At 43.9% G+C, this 18,659-nt stretch overlaps 2 protein-coding genes across 10 annotated transcripts; one reads left to right on the top strand and one right to left on the bottom strand.

The window, feature by feature from the left end:
• Positions 1-9,144: 9,144 nt before the first annotated feature.
• LOC139564461 (putative nuclease HARBI1) lies at positions 9,145-12,955 on the top strand. Of its 4 annotated transcripts, XM_071384002.1 has the most exons (11): positions 9,145-9,615; positions 9,901-9,971; positions 10,059-10,235; positions 10,326-10,387; positions 10,470-10,556; positions 10,644-10,685; positions 10,754-10,927; positions 11,007-11,042; positions 11,141-11,695; positions 11,977-12,088; positions 12,183-12,955. In XM_071384002.1, the coding sequence occupies exons 1-8, from the start codon at positions 9,458-9,460 to the stop codon at positions 11,040-11,042; spliced, it is 807 nt and encodes a 268-aa protein (XP_071240103.1). In that variant the 5' UTR covers positions 9,145-9,457; the 3' UTR covers positions 11,141-11,695; positions 11,977-12,088; positions 12,183-12,955. The 4 variants fall into 4 exon arrangements, with proteins under 4 accessions (XP_071240103.1, XP_071240101.1, XP_071240100.1 ...); XM_071384000.1 differs by lacking the exon at positions 9,145-9,615 and adding an exon at positions 11,765-11,880 and having other exon boundaries at positions 9,644-10,235; positions 10,326-10,556; positions 10,644-11,042; XM_071383999.1 differs by lacking the exon at positions 9,145-9,615 and adding an exon at positions 11,765-11,880 and having other exon boundaries at positions 9,644-10,235; positions 10,326-10,556; positions 10,644-11,695.
• A 1,760-nt stretch (positions 12,956-14,715) lies between these two features.
• On the bottom strand, positions 14,716-18,651 carry LOC139564533 (putative nuclease HARBI1). 6 transcript variants are annotated; one of them, XM_071384132.1, is made up of 12 exons: positions 18,052-18,651; positions 17,702-17,772; positions 17,438-17,614; positions 17,286-17,347; positions 17,117-17,203; positions 16,988-17,029; positions 16,746-16,919; positions 16,631-16,666; positions 15,978-16,532; positions 15,793-15,908; positions 15,585-15,696; positions 14,716-15,490 (listed from the first exon to the last, which is right to left on the bottom strand). In XM_071384132.1, the coding sequence occupies exons 1-8, from the start codon at positions 18,207-18,209 to the stop codon at positions 16,631-16,633; spliced, it is 807 nt and encodes a 268-aa protein (XP_071240233.1). In that variant the 5' UTR covers positions 18,210-18,651; the 3' UTR covers positions 14,716-15,490; positions 15,585-15,696; positions 15,793-15,908; positions 15,978-16,532. The 6 variants fall into 6 exon arrangements, with proteins under 6 accessions (XP_071240233.1, XP_071240231.1, XP_071240230.1 ...); XM_071384130.1 differs by having other exon boundaries at positions 16,631-16,919; XM_071384129.1 differs by having other exon boundaries at positions 15,978-16,919.
• Between the last annotated feature and the right edge of the window lie 8 nt (positions 18,652-18,659).

The following is an 18,659-nucleotide window of genomic DNA, read 5'->3' as shown; positions in this document are numbered from 1 at the left end:
AATCATGGACACTCTTACTGACAGTTGTGGCTTCTTTGTATGATGTATTGTTGTCTCTACCTTCTCGACCTTTGTGCTGTTGTCTGTGCCCAATAATGTTTGTTCCATGTTTGTGTGCTGCTACCATGTTGTGTTGCTACCATGTTGTTTTCATGTTGTGTTGCTACCATGCTGTGTTGTCATGTTTTGCTGCCTTGTTATGCTGTAGTCTTAGGTCTCTCTTTATGTAGTGTTGTGTCTCTCTTGTTGTGATGTGTGTTTTTTCCTATATTTAAATTGTATTTATTATTATTTATTTTTTTAATCCCAGGCCCCTGTCCCCGCAGGAGGCCTTTTGCCTTTTGGTAGGCCGTCATTGTAAATAAGAATTTGTTCTTAACTTACTTGCCTAGTTAAATAAAGGTTAAATAAAAACATTAAAATATGATGATTGAATCATCCAAAAGTATTCACTAAAAGCTGGGAGCTCATCTTTTTCCTTGTTAGAAGAGGAAAATGACACATCTTGTAAAATTATACAACAATATCACTGGAGGCTGCTGAGGGGAGGACGGCTCATAATAATGACTGGAATGTAGCAAATGGAATGGTATCAAACACATGGAAAATATGTGTTTGATGTGTTTGATACCATTCCATTGATTCCATTCCAGCCATTACTATGAGCACGTCCTCCCCAATGAAGGTGCCACGGGCCGCCTGTGAAAAATATATTATATTCTGTTGCTCTTTGATTATGGTGTATTTGCGTGTGGGAATCAGAGTGTAAAAGGGAATATGTATCTAACGCCCCCTGCTGGACAATCTAGGGCTAGAATGTTTGCAGATCTGGTTGAGTTTGTGTGGTGGTGATCCCTTGTATTGGCCTAAAGTAATGTCATACTCAACATAGCTAAAAGAACTAACGCGTTAGTAAACTCACTACAATCATGCAGTACAGTGTACAGTCAGCAAGCAGTTACACCGGCGGGCCCCGGTGGCAATAAATTTGTAAAACCAAAATCTTACCTTGACTTGGAAGAGTTTCAGTGTTGGATAGTCATAGCCAGCTAGCTAACATAGCATCCCTCTCTGTTTGAGCTGGGTGTTTGAGTAGGCTAAACTAGCTAGCTGCATTTCTCTCTCTCTCTCTCTTGCTTCTCCTTCATTTGTGAAGAAATGAATTTGTTCAAAGCTGTTCAACTATTGTCTTTCTCTTTGAGTCAACTACTCACCACGTTTTATGCACTGCATTGCTAGCTAGCTGTAGCTAATGCTTTCAGTACTAGATTCATTCTCTGACCCTTTGATTGGGTGGACAACATGTCAGTTCATGCTGCAAGAGCTCTGATAGCTTCTGGAGACGTCCTCCAACCTGTCATGATTACTTTGTAAGTCTATGGAAGGAGGTGAGAACCATGAGCCTCTTATATTTTGTATTGAAGTCAATGTACCCAGAGGAGGACGGAAGCTAGCTGTCCTCCAGCTACACCATGGTGCTACCCTACAGAGAACTGTTGAGGCTACTGTAGACCTTCATTGCAAAACAGTATGTTTTAATCAATTATCTGGTGACGTGAATATATTTAGTATAGTTCTCTAAAAAGGATAACTATTTTTATTTTTGTGAAATTCACTGAGGAGGATGGTTAATCAATCAAATGTATTTATAAAGACCTTTTTAAATCAGCCAATGTTACAAAGTGCTATACAGAAACCCAGCCTAAAACCCCAAACAGCAAGCAATGCAGATGTAGAAGCACGGTGGCTAGGAAAAACTCCCTAGAAAGGCAGGAACCTAGGAAGAAACCTAGAGAGGAACCAGGCTCTGAGGGGTGGCCAGTCCTCTTCTGGCTGTGCCGGGTGGAGATTAAAACAGTACATGGCCAAGATGTTCAAACGTTCATAGATGACCAGCAGGGTCAAATAATAATAATCACAGTGGTTGTAGAGGGTGCAACAGGTCAGCACCTCAGGAGTAAATGTCAGTTGGGTTTTCATCGCCGATCATTCAGAGTTAGAGACAGCAAGTGCGGTAGAGAGAGAGAATCGAAACAGCAGGTCCGGGACAAGGTAGCACGTCCGGTGAACAGGTCAGGGTTCCATAGCCGCAGGCAGAACAGTTGAAACTCGAGCAGCAGCACGACCAGGTGGACTGAGGACAGCAAGGAGTCATCAGGCCAGGTAGTCCTGAGGCATGGTCCTAGGGCTCAGGTCCTCTGAGAGAAGAGAGAAAAGAGAGAAAGAGAGAGCGTTAGAGGGAGCATACTTCAATTCACACAGGACACCGGATAAGACAGGAGAAATAGTCCAGATATAACAGGCTGATCCTAGCCCCTGACATATAAACTATTGCAGCATAAATACTGGAGGCTGAGACAGGAGGGGTCGGGAGACACTGTGGCCCCGTCCGACGATACCCCCGGACAGGGCCAACCAGGCAGGATATAACCCCACCCACTTTGCTGAAGCACAGCCCATACACCACTACAGGGATATCTTCAACCACCAACTTACTACCCTGAGACAAGGCCGAGTATAACCCACGAAGATCTCACCCACGGCACGAACCCGAGGGGGGCGCCAACCCGGACAGGAAGATCACGTCAGTGACTCAACCCACTCAGTGACGCACCCCTCCAAGGGACGGCATGGAAGAGCACCAGTAAGCCAGTGACTCAGCCCCCGTAATAGGGTTAGAGGCAGAGAATCCCAGTGGAGAGAGGGGAACCGGCCAGGCAGAGACAGCAAGGGTGGTTCATCGCTCCAGTGACTTTCCGTTCACCTTCACACCCCTGGGCCAGACTACACTCAATCATAGGACCTACTGAAGAGATGAGTCTTCAATAAAGACTTAAAGGTCGAGACTGAGTCTGCATCTCTCACATGGATAGGCAGACCATTCCATAAAAATAGAGCTCTATAGGAGAAAGCCCTGCATCCAGCTGTGTGCTTAGAAATTATAGGGACAATAAGGAGGCCTGCGTCTTGTGACCGTAACGTATGTGTAGGTATGTACGGCAGGACAAAATCGTAAAGGTAGGTAGGAGCAAGACCACGTAATGCTTTGTAGGTTAGCAGTAAAACCTTGAAATCAGCCCTAGCCTTTACAGGAAGCCAGTGTAGAGAGGCTAGCACTGGAGTAATATGATCAGATTTTTTTGGTTCTAGTAAAGATTCTAAACTGAAGTTTATTTAGTACATTATCTGGATAGCTGGAAAGTAGAACATTGCAGTAGTCTAATCTAGAAGTGACAAAAGCATGGATACATTTTTCTGCATAATTTTTGGACAGAAAGTTTCTGATTGTTGCATAGATGGAAAAAAGCTGTGCTTGAAACAGTCTTGATATGTTCGTCAAAAGAGAGATCAGGGTACAGAGTAACGCCGAGGTCCTTCACAGTTTTACTTGAGACAACTGTACAACTATCAAGATTAATTGTGAGATTCAACAGCAGATCTCTTTGTTTCTTGGGACCTAGAACAAGCATCTTTGTTTTGTCCGAGTTTAAAAGTAAAACATTTGCCGCCATCCACTTCCTTATGTTTGAAACACAGGCTTCCAGGGAGGGCAATTTTGGGGCTTCACCATGTTTCACAAAATGTACAGCTGTGTATCATCCGCATAGCATTGAAAGTTAACATTATGTTTCCGAATGACATCACCAAGAGGTAAAATATATAGTGAAGACAATAGTGATTCTAAAACGGAACCTTGAGGAACACCGAAATGTACAGTTGATTTGTCAGAGGACAAACCATCCACAGAGACAAACTGATATCTTTGCGACAGTTAAGATCTAAACCAGGCCAGAACTTGTCCGTGTAGACCAATTTGGGTTTCCAATCTCTCCAAAAGAATGTGGTGATCGATGGTATCAAAAGCAGCACTAAGGTCTAGGAGCACAAGGACAGATGCAGAGCCTTGGTCTGACGCCATTAAAAGGTAATTTACCACCTTCACAAGTGCAGTCTCAATGCTATGATGGGGTCTAAAACCAGACTGGAGTGTTTCGTATACATTGTTTGTCTTCAGGAATGCAGTGAGTTGATGTGCAACAGCTTTTTTTTTTGAGAGAGAGGAATGAGAGATTCGATATAGGCCGATAGTTTTTTATATTCTCTGGGTCACGGTTTGGCTTTTTCAAGAGAGGCTTTATTACTGCCACTTTTAGTGAGTTTGATACACATCCGGTGGATAGGGAGGAATTTATTATGTTCAACATAGGAGGGCCAAGCACAGGAAGCAGCTCTTTCAGTAGTTTAGTTGGAATAGGGTCCAGTATGCAGCTTGAAGGTTTAGAAGCCATGACTATTTTCATCAATGTGTCAAGAGATATAGTATTAAAAAACTTGAATGTCTCCCTTGATCCTAGGTCCTGGCAGTGTTGTGCAGACTCAGGACAACTGAGCTTTGGAGGAATACGCAGATTTAAAGAGGAGTCAGTCAGTACTTTGCTTTCTAATGATCATGATCTTTTCATTAAAGAAGTTCATGAATATATCACTGCTGAAGTGAAAGCCATCCGCTCTTGGGGAATGCTGCTTTTTAGTTAGCTTTGCGACAGTATCAAAAATACATTTTGGATTGTTCTTATTCTCCTCAATTAAGTTGGAGAAATAGGATGATCGAGCAGCAGTGAGGGCTCTTTGATACTGCACGGTACTGTCTTTCCATGCTAATCGGAAGACTTCCAGTTTGGTGTAGAGCCATTTCCGTTCCAATTTTCTGGAAGCTTGCTTCAGGGCTCGGGTATTTTCTGTATACCAGGGAGCTAGTTTCTTATGACACATGTTTTTTGTTTTTAGGGGTGGGACTGCATCTAGGGTATTACACAAGGTTAAATTTAGTTCCTCAGTTAGGTGGTTAATTGATTTTTGTACTCTGACGTCCTTGGGTAGGTGGAGGGAGTCTGGAAGGGCATCTAGGAATCTTTGGGTTGTCCGAGAATTTAAAACACGGCTTTTGATGATCCTTGGTTGGGGTCTGAGCAGATTATTTGTTGCGATTGCAAACGTAATAAAATGGTGGTCTGATGGTCCAGGATTACGAGGAAAAACTTTAAGATCCACAATATTTATTCCACGGGACAAAACTAGGTCCATAGTATGACTGTGGCAGTGAGTAGGTCCGGAGACATGTTGGACAAAACCCACTGAGTCGATGATGGCTCCGAAAGCCTTTTAGAGTGGGTCTGTGGACTTTTCCATGTGAATATTAAAGTCCAGAAATTAGAATATTATCTGCCATGACTACAAGGTCCGATAGGAATTCAGGGAACTCAGTGAGGAACGCTGTATACGGCCCAGGAGGCCTGTAAACAGTAGCTATAAAAAGTGATTGGGTAGGCTGCATAGATTTCATGACTAGAAGCTCAAAAGACAAAAATGCAGTCTTCTTTTTTTGTAAATTGAAATTTGCTATTGTAAATGTTAGCAATACCTTCGCCTTTGCGGGATGCGCGGGGGACATGGTCACTAGTGTAACCAGGAGGAGAGGCCTCATTTAACACAGTAAATTCATCAGGCTTAAGCCATGATTCAGTCAAGCCAATCACATCAAGATTTTGATCAGTGATTAATTAGTTCATTATTTATAACTGCCTTGGAAGTGAGAGATCTAACATTAAGTAGCCCTATTTTGAGATGTGAGATATCACAATCTCTTTTAATAATGACAGGAATGGAGGTCTTTATTCCAGTGAGATTGCTAGAGCGAACACTGCCATGTTTAGTTTTTCCCAACCTAGATCGAGGCACAGACACGGTCTCAATGGGGATAGCTGAGCTGACAACACTGACTGTGCTAGTGGCAGACTCAATTAAGCTGGCAGGCTGGCTGGCTATCTCATTGTGGAGCTAGAGGAGTTAGAGCCCTGTCTATGTTCATAGATAAGATGAGAGCACCCCTCCAGCTAGGATGGAGTCAGTCACTCCTCAGCAGGCCAGGCTTGGTCCTGTTTGTGGGTTAGTCCCAGAAAGAGGGCCAATTATCAACAAATTCTATATTTTGGGAGGGGCAGAAAACAGTTTTCAACCAGCGATTGAGTTGAGAGACTCTGCTGTAGAGCTCATCAAATCAAAGTTTATTTGTTACGTGCGCAAATTAAACAGGTGTAGACCTTACAGTGAAATGCTTACTTACACCAATAGTGTGGAAAAAAAGGTATATGTGTGTGTGTGTGTGTAGGTAAGTAAAGAAATAAAACAACAGTAAAAATACATTTGAAAATAACTGTAGCAGGGCTATATACAGACATCGGTTAGTCAGGCTTATTGAGGTAGTATGTACATGTAGGTATGGTTAAAGTGACTATGCATATATGATAAACAGAGAGTAGCAGCAGCGTAAAAAAGAGGTTACACAATACAAATAGACCGGGTAACCATTTGGTTACCTGTTCAGGAGTCTTATGGCTTGGGGGTAAATACTGTTGAGAAGCCTTTTTGTCCTAGACTTGGCACTCCGGTACCACTTGCCATGCGGTAGTAGAGAGAACAGTCTATGACTGGGGTGGCTGGAGTCTTTGACAATTTTTAGGGCCTTCCTCTGACACCGCCTGGTGTAGAGGTCCTGGATGGCAGGCAGCTTTGCCCCAGTGATGTACTGGGCCGTACGCACTACCCTCTGAAGTGCCTTGCGGTCGGAGGCCGAGCAGTTGCCGTACCAGGCAGTGATGCAACCGGTCAGGATGCTCTCGATGTTGCAGCTGTAGAACCTTTAGAGGATCTCAGGATCCATGCCAAATCTTTAGTTTCCTGAGGGGGAATAGGCTTTGTCGTGCCCTCTTCGCGACTGTCTTGGTGTGTTTGGACCATTCTAGTTTGTTGTTGATGTGGACACCAAGGAACTTGAAGCTCTCAACCTGCTCCACTGCAGCCCCGTCGATGAGAATGGGGGCGTGCTCGGTCCTCTTTTTCCTGTAGTCCACAATCATCTCCTTAGTCTTGATCACGTTGAGGGAGAGGTTGTTATTCTGGCACCCGGCCAGGTCTCTGACCTCCCTATAGGCTGTCTTGTCGTTGATCAGGCCTACCACTGTTGTGTCGTCTGCAAACTGAATGATGGTGTTGGAGTCGTGCCTGGCCATGCAGTCGTGGGTGAACAGGGAATACAGGAGGGGACTGAGTACGCACCCCTGGGGAGCTCCAGTGTTGAGCATCAGCGTGGCAGATGTGTTGCTACCTACCCTCACCACCTGGGGGCAACCCGTCAGGAAGTCCAGGATCCAGTTGCAGAGGGAGGTGTTTAGTCCCAGGGTCCTTAGCTTAGTGATGAGCTTTGAGGGTACTATGATGTTGAACGCTGAGCTGTAGTCAATGAATAGCGTTCTCACATAAGTGTTCCTTTTGTCCAGGTGGGAAAGGGCAGTGTGGAGTGCAATAGAGATTGCATCATCTGTGGATCTGTTTGGGCGGTATGCAAATTGGAGTGGGTCTAGGGTTTCTGGGATAATGGTGTTGATGTGAGCCATTACCAGCCTTTCAAAGCACTTCATGGCTACGGACGTGAGTGCTACGGGTCTGTAGTCATTTAGGCAGGTTGCCTTTGTGTTCTTGGGCACAGGGACTATGGTGGTCTGCTTGAAACATGTTGGTATTACAGACTCAATCAGGGACATGTTTAAAATGTCAGTGAAGACACCTGCCAGTTGGTCAGCACATGCCCGGAGCACACGTCCTGGTAATCCGTCTGTTCCCACAGCCTTGTGTATGTTGACCTGTTTAAAGGTCTTACTCACATCGGCTACGGAGAGCGTGATCACACAGTCATCCGGAACAGCTGATGCTCTCATGCATGTCTCAGTGTTGCATGCCTCGAAGCGAGCATAGAAGTGATTTAGCTCATCTGGTAGGCTCGTGTCACTGGGCAGCTCGCGGCTGTGCTTCCCTTTGTAGTCTGTAATAGTTTGCAAGCCCTGCCACATCCGACGAGCGTCAGAGCCGGTGTAGTATGATTCAATCTTAGCCCTGTATTGACGCTTTGCCTGTTTGATGGTTCCTCGCAGGGCATACCGCTATTTCTTGTAAGCTTCCGGGTTAGAGTCCCGCACCTTGAAAGCGGCAGTTCTACCCTTTAGCTCAGTGCGAATGTTGCCTGTAATCCATGGCTTCTGGTTGGGGTATGTACGTACAGTCACTGTGGGGACGACGTCCTCGATGCACTTATTGATAAAGCCAGTGACTGATGTGGTGTATTCCTCAATGTCATCGGAAGAATCCCTGAACATATTCCAGTCTGTGATAGCAAAACAGTCCTGTAGTTTAGCATCTGCTTCATTCGACCACTTTTTTATAGACCGAGTCACTGGTGCTTCCTGCTTTAATTTTTGCTTGTAGGCAGGAATCAGGAGGATAGAGTTGTGGTCGGATTTACCAAATGGAGGGCGATTGAGAGCTTTGTACGCGTCTCTGTGTGTGGAGTACAGGTGATCTAGAATTTTTTTCCCTCTGGTTGCACATTTAACATGTTGATAGAAATTTGGTAGAACTGATTTAAGTTTCCCTGCATTAAAGTCTCTGGCCACTAGGAGCGCCGCCTCTGGGTGAGTGGTTTCCTGTTTGTTTATTTCCTTATTCAGCTGACTGAGTGCGGTCTTAGTGCCGGCATCTGTTTGTGGTGGTATATAAACAGTCACGAAAAGTATAGCTAAGAACTCTCTAGGCAAGTAGTGTGGCCTGCAATTTATCACAATATACTCTACTTCAGGCGAGCAAAATCTAGAGACTTCCTTAGATTTCGTGCACCAGCTGTTGTTTACAAATATGCACAGACCGCCCCCCCCCCCCCCCCTCGAGTGTGCTGTTCTATCCTGCCCGTGCAGCATATATCCCGATAGCTGAATATCCATGTCGTCATTCAGCCACGATTCCGTGAAACATAGGATATTACAGTTTTTGATGTCCCGTTGGTAGGTATTCGTGATCGTACCTCGTCTAATTTATTGTCCAATGATTGCACGTTGGCGAGTAATATTGACGGTAACGGCAGCTTTCCTACTAAACCACATAATAGCACAATTGGTTGGGTGCCCGTAAAACTGCTGCCATTTCTTCCGGCGCCATTTTGTGGATTTTCATCACCCCCCTAACTGGGAGGGGGCCAAATACAATTACTCGATGCTGACACATCTTTCTGATTTACACACTGAAACCATGTTGCGCTTGGTGGTCCTCCCCTTCCTCCTCTGAGGAGCCTCCACTGAACCAAAGCAGTGCAAACAAACATACCAACACCAACTAGATTACACCTGGGGCCTGTTGCACAAAAGTAGAATTAAGACATCCGGGATAAATGACTCAGCTGAGCTCAATGAAGCCAAAACATGTGCGTCCAGGCTTAATTGGTTGCACAAAGACCAAGCCAGGATGAGCAGACACGGATTCATTAAGCCAGGTGAAACCAATCCTGGATAGGTGCGCGCTCACGGCTCACTCAAATAGACCCCGCCACAGATCACAGATTAACTGATTTACCATGGCAACTAGAGCCGCGTACTTTTCCCCGTCGGAAGCACAAATCCTCATGGAGGCATACGAGGAGGTAAAAGATATAATTAAGAAGAAAGGCAACACCGCCACAGTGATAAAGCAAAGAGAAAAAGCGTGGCAAAGTATTGCAGACCGCCTGAATGCGTAAGTAGTGCACAATTACACACTCACCGCTCCGCTGAAACATCACAATTACAATTCAAATATTTAATTCACATCTCCAAAAATGCAGTTGTACTGTAATTATGAAACGGTTAAATTTTTAATTGAAATGCACTGCAGATATGAGTGAAATTGTGTAAAGTAACTCCATCACACTGTATAAAGCTATGATAAATTTTTTGATATTTTTACTGAAAACAAGACAAAAATACCAAGTAATTTTTTGCAGTGTGACTCCATTAAATGTGTGTGTGTGTGTGTGTGTAGATTAAACATGAACGGGCCAAAACGGACATGGCAGCAGGTCAAAATCAAATACAAGAACATTCTGCAGAATGGTATGGTCCCTGACTAATATTTAACAAAGCACAAGCATATATTGTACCCAGAAGGTGCCTGCTCACACATTGTCTGTACTGTTTTAGCAGTGAAAAAGAATACCCACAGACAAGGCACGGGTGGTGGGTCACCAAAGGCTGACCTTACCCCAGCAGAGGACATGGCCTTGGAGCTAAATAAAGGCAGGCCCGTCTTAGAGGGGATCCCTGGGGGGAAAGAGACGAGCATAGGTTCCTCCCAAGATGCCACCCGCTTCATTCAAGGTATGTCCTTCCATCTCTACATGGGATACAACCACATTCATATTGAATCAATTTGGACTGTCTGACTTTGGTTTACCTATTGCCTTGCAGTGTCTGGCAGCACTGTGTTCCTGTTAGAGCCACCAGCACAAGCACCAGACGATGCTGATCCAGTGAGTACTCCATCAAAGGCATACTGTAGGCCTGGCATGTCTTGTCTACTAGCTTCAATATGAATCCGATTAAATGTGATAGGGTGAAGGCCCCAGTGCAGCAGCAACAGCACATGATGGAGACGATGATGAGGAGGAGACCATCTCTCTGGATTCCAGAAGGCATGAGGTATCATGTTAAGACTGTGAAAGTACTATTTACTCTACAATGGTGAGGAGTCCTCATCAAAATCAAAAAATCTAATTTCTTTTACAGGACCCAGATGCTATACAGTGGGAAAACCAGCCTGGCAACATAGTGCGTATTAATAAAAGGACACCACATCCTGCCAAATTCCAGCTGCGCTAATTGTATTGTGTTCACAGAGCTCACAAGCTATCAGAAAGTTGTATGGCAACCACCTCCGGCGCCAAATAGAACTGGCAGACATAGACATTCAGTACAAGAAGAAAAAGATGGAAAATCTTGCACTGGAGTCCGAAATAAAAAAGAGGACAATTAGGAAACTGGACCTTGAAATAAAAAAACTTGAGAGGGAGGTGAGATATGCCTTCAATGTACACTGTATGCTAACTGTAACACAAATGTATTAATCATTATTTTTCTTTCCTCCCCCAGCTCCAAGAAGATGACACAGCTCAAAATAAAAATTAGGTATATTCTCGTAAAGTCAAGTGAGCCATGACATATGAGCTCTTATTGTGAGCACACAGGACGGTGGCATCTTTCTAAGGTTTTTTTTATTTTCCCAGCAATCAGTACAACCAAGTCATCGTTATAAGGCATCGCCCTCTTTTGCCCACCCCCCCAGCACCAGGTGTGGCCACTAGCCTATATGAAGGCCCAAAATTGCGTGTTCCTTTCTGCTCTGACAATGGCATGCCCATTCGTGCGAGATGTGGTGGATGAAGAAGCACTTGTGCTGAGGAGAGCCTTCAGGCGAGAAAGGGTCTTCAGGGACCGGTTGGACCCACTGGCCTTCCCTGATGACCATCTATATGAAAGATACAGGTTTTCTGCAGATGGCATCAGGTATCTATGCAGACTACTGGGTCCCAGGATTAAGCACCGCACTGCACGGAGCCATGCACTGAGTGTGGAGCAAATGGTTTGTGTGGCATTGCGCTTTTTTGCTAGTGGAGCCTTCCTGTACTCAGTGGGGGATGCAGAACAGCTGAACAAGGCCACAATTTGCCGCACAATAAGGAGTGTGTGTCTGGCTATCAAAGCATTAGCAGATGTCTTCATCTCCTTCCCTGGCCACAGAAGACTCTGTGACATCAAAGAGGAGTTCTATAGGATTGCAGGTAAGAGGATCTACAAATTACAGGACAACTGTTAACACATAGTAGGATACTCATTACTTTGTGTGACAGGTTTCCCCAATGTCATTGGTGCAGTGGACTGCACACACATAAGGATAAAAGCCCCCTCAGGTGCCCATGAGGCCGATTTTGTGAATAGGAAATCCTTTCACAGCATTAATGTTCAGGTGAACATAACTTTTTGATATTGTCCATTGACGAACACTCTGCATTGCCAGTGATGTGCATTGATTGGTGTAATATTCCTCATATTATGATTTCAGATGGTCTGCAATGCTGACTGTGTGATCAGCAATGTTGTTGCAAAATGGCCTGGCTCAGTCCATGACTCCAGAATCTTTCGGGCCTCTGAAATCTATCAGTGCCTATCACAAGGTAAGCCACACAACCCCTATTTATAACCATCATGGCTGTGTCAAGAATATCACTGTGTTTATGAGGTAGTAATGATGAGATTTTGTGTTGACAGGGGAATTCTCTGGTGTGTTGCTGGGAGACAGGGGGTATGGCTGCCAGCCTTTTCTCCTGACACCTTTCACAGACCCCCAGGAAGCACAGCAGGCCTACAACCATGCCCATGCCAGGACCAGGGCCAGAGTTGAAATGACCTTTGGCCTCCTGAAGGCACGCTTTCACTGCCTTCACAAATTAAGGGTCAGCCCTGTTAGGGCATGTGATATTACTGTGGCTTGTGCTGTCCTCCACAATGTGGCCTGCCTGAGGAAGGAGAGGGCCCCCAGAGTGCCACCAGCCATGGACTGGGACAATCCGGCAATCTTCCCTGATGACGACAGTGGTCGGCTGCTGAGGGACCAATATGTGTTGAATTATTTTAGTTAGTATGTGTGCTTTCAATTTTGGTTAAATATGTCCTGCGGTGGCAGAGGAATTTGGGTTTTTTTGGGTTCGTTTTTTGACGAATTTGGCCTCTTATGATGTTTGTGCGGTATACTGTGTGTAATACAAGGCTGCAGGGAGGCTACTGCATCCATTCATTTGTCTGTTCAGTTGATGTGTATGGATTTGTCCTGCATTTATTTTAGTGTGCAGACATGCAGGGTGTGTTATATACAGACCTTTGAATGTGTATGTATCATTTTGTATAATATGCTTGGATTCTGTGCTTTCCATCTTGTAGAGTCACTGTGACTTCAGTTTCGAAAGGAGCTGATGGTTTACCTGCTTTGTTTTGTCCTTATTCAATAAAGGAACATAATGTTACACATTGTGTTTTTATATTCATATGGAATGTGTATTTGTTTATATGACAGAGTACTAGGGCCACACTGAAGAAAAAGGATAAAGTCATAAATTTATGAGGCTGGTTCTTTCTGCAGAAAAGCTACATATTGTTTTTACAGTTTTGATACTTATGACAATGTGATACTTAATATTCTGGCACATCAGCATGTCTTTGTTTATGAAACCATACTGAAGTACAATTTCACGAAATGCCCCACATCTGTCATTTTAACAACTGTCCTCCTTTAAAACAACTGGTTACAATATTATGACTTGTGTTTTTTTCCCCTCTGTGGCCCTAATATTCTATCATTTTATATATAGCCTTATAGTCTATGGGAAACTGTAAATTATCTAATGATAGCAACATCATCTAAAAATCATTTTTTATCCAAAATCATTGAAATTAATGATCACAAACGTTTAAATAATAACAGTGGGTCTAGTTATATGTGATAACAATGTATAGTGAGCAGTGAAATAACTATTGGTTTCCATTTGTGGTGACTGCTGACTGACATTAGGGATGAGATTAAATAGATCCTGGAATTTAGCCTGGTCTGGAGCAGGCTAGCTCCACAGAATAAATCTCCATGGTAATTTATACCATAACATATCCTCCTGCCCCCTATCCATCTTTAGTGCAACCGGATTACGGATCAATTGAGCCAGGATCACCAAGATATCCTGGCTTAATCCCTTATCCTAGTTTTGTGCAACAGGCCCCTGGGCTGTATTCATTACATCAACGGAAACGGTTTACTGTTTAAGAACCAAATGGAAGAGGGACCTACCCGAATTTGTCCAATCAAAACTGTTTCAGTTTAGAGTAAACAGTATATATTGCAAGATATGGTGCATCATCCAGAAAAATACAACATATATTTTACATAAAATAAGTTTTCATTAAGAATGCAGATAAAGCGTTTGTATCAGAAGCAATCACTTTTGCATGGGAAAACAGATCCTAATAATTACTACACGTGCTTATTACGTCACTTTTGTTTTGAGCCGACTTCTCAATCAGACAGAGCAGGGGCCTGTTGCACAAAACTAGGATAAGGGATTAAGCCAGGATATCTTGGTGATCCTGGCTCAATTGATCCGTAATCCGGTTGCACTAAAGATGGATAGGGGGCAGGAGGATATGTTATGGTATAAATTACCATGGAGATTTATTCTGTGGAGCTAGCCTGCTCCAGACCAGGCTAAATTCCAGGATCTATTTAATCTCATCCCTAATGTCAGTCAGCAGTCACCACAAATGGAAACCAATAGTTATTTCACTGCTCACTATACATTGTTATCACATATAACTAGACCCACTGTTATTATTTAAACGTTTGTGATCATTAATTTCAATGATTTTGGATAAAAAATGATTTTTAGATGATGTTGCTATCATTAGATAATTTACAGTTTCCCATAGACTATAAGGCTATATATAAAATGATAGAATATTAGGGCCACAGAGGGGAAAAAAACACAAGTCATAATATTGTAACCAGTTGTTTTAAAGGAGGACAGTTGTTAAAATGACAGATGTGGGGCATTTCGTGAAATTGTACTTCAGTATGGTTTCATAAACAAAGACATGCTGATGTGCCAGAATATTAAGTATCACATTGTCATAAGTATCAAAACTGTAAAAACAATATGTAGCTTTTCTGCAGAAAGAACCAGCCTCATAAATGTATGACTTTATCCTTTTTCTTCAGTGTGGCCCTAGTACTCTGTCATATAAACAAATACACATTCCATATGAATATAAAAACACAATGTGTAACATTATGTTCCTTTATTGAATAAGGACAAAACAAAGCAGGTAAACCATCAGCTCCTTTCGAAACTGAAGTCACAGTGACTCTACAAGATGGAAAGCACAGAATCCAAGCATATTATACAAAATGATACATACACATTCAAAGGTCTGTATATAACACACCCTGCATGTCTGCACACTAAAATAAATGCAGGACAAATCCATACACATCAACTGAACAGACAAATGAATGGATGCAGTAGCCTCCCTGCAGCCTTGTATTACACACAGTATACCGCACAAACATCATAAGAGGCCAAATTCGTCAAAAAACGAACCCAAAAAAAACCAAATTCCTCTGCCACCGCAGGACATATTTAACCAAAATTGAAAGCACACATACTAACTAAAATAATTCAACACATATTGGTCCCTCAGCAGCCGACCACTGTCGTCATCAGGGAAGATTGCCGGATTGTCCCAGTCCATGGCTGGTGGCACTCTGGGGGCCCTCTCCTTCCTCAGGCAGGCCACATTGTGGAGGACAGCACAAGCCACAGTAATATCACATGCCCTAACAGGGCTGACCCTTAATTTGTGAAGGCAGTGAAAGCGTGCCTTCAGGAGGCCAAAGGTCATTTCAACTCTGGCCCTGGTCCTGGCATGGGCATGGTTGTAGGCCTGCTGTGCTTCCTGGGGGTCTGTGAAAGGTGTCAGGAGAAAAGGCTGGCAGCCATACCCCCTGTCTCCCAGCAACACACCAGAGAATTCCCCTGTCAACACAAAATCTCATCATTACTACCTCATAAACACAGTGATATTCTTGACACAGCCATGATGGTTATAAATAGGGGTTGTGTGGCTTACCTTGTGATAGGCACTGATAGATTTCAGAGGCCCGAAAGATTCTGGAGTCATGGACTGAGCCAGGCCATTTTGCAACAACATTGCTGATCACACAGTCAGCATTGCAGACCATCTGAAATCATAAGATGAGGAATATTACACCAATCAATGCACATCACTGGCAATGCAGAGTGTTCGTCAATGGACAATATCAAAAAGTTATGTTCACCTGAACATTAATGCTGTGAAAGGATTTCCTATTCACAAAATCGGCCTCATGGGCACCTGAGGGGGCTTTTATCCTTATGTGTGTGCAGTCCACTGCACCAATGACATTGGGGAAACCTGTCACACAAAGTAATGAGTATCCTACTATGTGTTAACAGTTGTCCTGTAATTTGTAGATCCTCTTACCTGCAATCCTATAGAACTCCTCTTTGATGTCACAGAGTCTTCTGTGGCCAGGGAAGGAGATGAAGACATCTGCTAATGCTTTGATAGCCAGACACACACTCCTTATTGTGCGGCAAATTGTGGCCTTGTTCAGCTGTTCTGCATCCCCCACTGAGTACAGGAAGGCTCCACTAGCAAAAAAGCGCAAGGCCACACAAACCATTTGCTCCACACTCAGTGCATGGCTCCGTGCAGTGCGGTGCTTAATCCTGGGACCCAGTAGTCTGCATAGATACCTGATGCCATCTGCAGAAAACCTGTATCTTTCATATAGATGGTCATCAGGGAAGGCCAGTGGGTCCAACCGGTCCCTGAAGACCCTTTCTCGCCTGAAGGCTCTCCTCAGCACAAGTGCTTCTTCATCCACCACATCTCGCACGAATGGGCATGCCATTGTCAGAGCAGAAAGGAACACGCAATTTTGGGCCTTCATATAGGCTAGTGGCCACACCTGGTGCTGGGGGGGTGGGCAAAAGAGGGCGATGCCTTATAACGATGACTTGGTTGTACTGATTGCTGGGAAAATAAAAAAAACCTTAGAAAGATGCCACCGTCCTGTGTGCTCACAATAAGAGCTCATATGTCATGGCTCACTTGACTTTACGAGAATATACCTAATTTTTATTTTGAGCTGTGTCATCTTCTTGGAGCTGGGGGAGGAAAGAAAAATAATGATTAATACATTTGTGTTACAGTTAGCATACAGTGTACATTGAAGGCATATCTCACCTCCCTCTCAAGTTTTTTTATTTCAAGGTCCAGTTTCCTAATTGTCCTCTTTTTTATTTCGGACTCCAGTGCAAGATTTTCCATCTTTTTCTTCTTGTACTGAATGTCTATGTCTGCCAGTTCTATTTGGCGCCGGAGGTGGTTGCCATACAACTTTCTGATAGCTTGTGAGCTCTGTGAACACAATACAATTAGCGCAGCTGGAATTTGGCAGGATGTGGTGTCCTTTTATTAATACGCACTATGTTGCCAGGCTGGTTTTCCCACTGTATAGCATCTGGGTCCTGTAAAAGAAATTAGATTTTTTGATTTTGATGAGGACTCCTCACCATTGTAGAGTAAATAGTACTTTCACAGTCTTAACATGATACCTCATGCCTTCTGGAATCCAGAGAGATGGTCTCCTCCTCATCATCGTCTCCATCATGTGCTGTTGCTGCTGCACTGGGGCCTTCACCCTATCACATTTAATCGGATTCATATTGAAGCTAGTAGACAAGACATGCCAGGCCTACAGTATGCCTTTGATGGAGTACTCACTGGATCAGCATCGTCTGGTGCTTGTGCTGGTGGCTCTAACAGGAACACAGTGCTGCCAGACACTGCAAGGCAATAGGTAAACCAAAGTCAGACAGTCCAAATTGATTCAATATGAATGTGGTTGTATCCCATGTAGAGATGGAAGGACATACCTTGAATGAAGCGGGTGGCATCTTGGGAGGAACCTATGCTCGTCTCTTTCCCCCCAGGGATCCCCTCTAAGACGGGCCTGCCTTTATTTAGCTCCAAGGCCATGTCCTCTGCTGGGGTAAGGTCAGCCTTTGGTGACCCACCACCCGTGCCTTGTCTGTGGGTATTCTTTTTCACTGCTAAAACAGTACAGACAATGTGTGAGCAGGCACCTTCTGGGTACAATATATGCTTGTGCTTTGTTAAATATTAGTCAGGGACCATACCATTCTGCAGAATGTTCTTGTATTTGATTTTGACCTGCTGCCATGTCCGTTTTGGCCCGTTCATGTTTAATCTACACACACACACACATTTAATGGAGTCACACTGCAAAAAATTACTTGGTATTTTTGTCTTGTTTTCAGTAAAAATATCAAAAAATTTATCATAGCTTTATACAGTGTGATGGAGTTACTTTACACAATTTCACTCATATCTGCAGTGCATTTCAATTAAAAATTTAACCGTTTCATAATTACAGTACAACTGCATTTTTGGAGATGTGAATTAAATATTTGAATTGTAATTGTGATGTTTCAGCGGAGCGGTGAGTGTGTAATTGTGCACTACTTACGCATTCAGGCGGTCTGCAATACTTTGCCACGCTTTTTCTCTTTGCTTTATCACTGTGGCGGTGTTGCCTTTCTTCTTAATTATATCTTTTACCTCCTCGTATGCCTCCATGAGGATTTGTGCTTCCGACGGGGAAAAGTACGCGGCTCTAGTTGCCATGGTAAATCAGTTAATCTGTGATCTGTGGCGGGGTCTATTTGAGTGAGCCGTGAGCGCGCACCTATCCAGGATTGGTTTCACCTGGCTTAATGAATCCGTGTCTGCTCATCCTGGCTTGGTTTTTGTGCAACCAATTAAGCCTGGACGCACATGTTTTGGCTTCATTGAGCTCAGCTGAGTCATTTATCCCGGATGTCTTAATTCTACTTTTGTGCAACAGGCCCCAGGGCACCTGGCTCACGCCCCCAAATCGAATGCCTCAACATTACGCCGATGTAAAACATGCCTATACGGGCGAACGCGCGAGATTAATCGAACCTCCTCAAACCAGCACCTGCGCAGATTCCTGGCTCCCGTCCGGTTGTTCATTGTTGTCTAATTCGGGTGGGTTGTTTGATTTCATTGGCTGTTAGCATCTGCTACAGTTTCCGCCTCCCAGACAGCGCGGAA

Source organism: Salvelinus alpinus, chromosome 35 (assembly GCF_045679555.1).
Source record: "Salvelinus alpinus chromosome 35, SLU_Salpinus.1, whole genome shotgun sequence".
Classification (NCBI taxonomy): Eukaryota; Metazoa; Chordata; class Actinopteri; order Salmoniformes; family Salmonidae; genus Salvelinus; species Salvelinus alpinus.
This window is presented reverse-complemented; position numbering and strand designations above follow the sequence as displayed.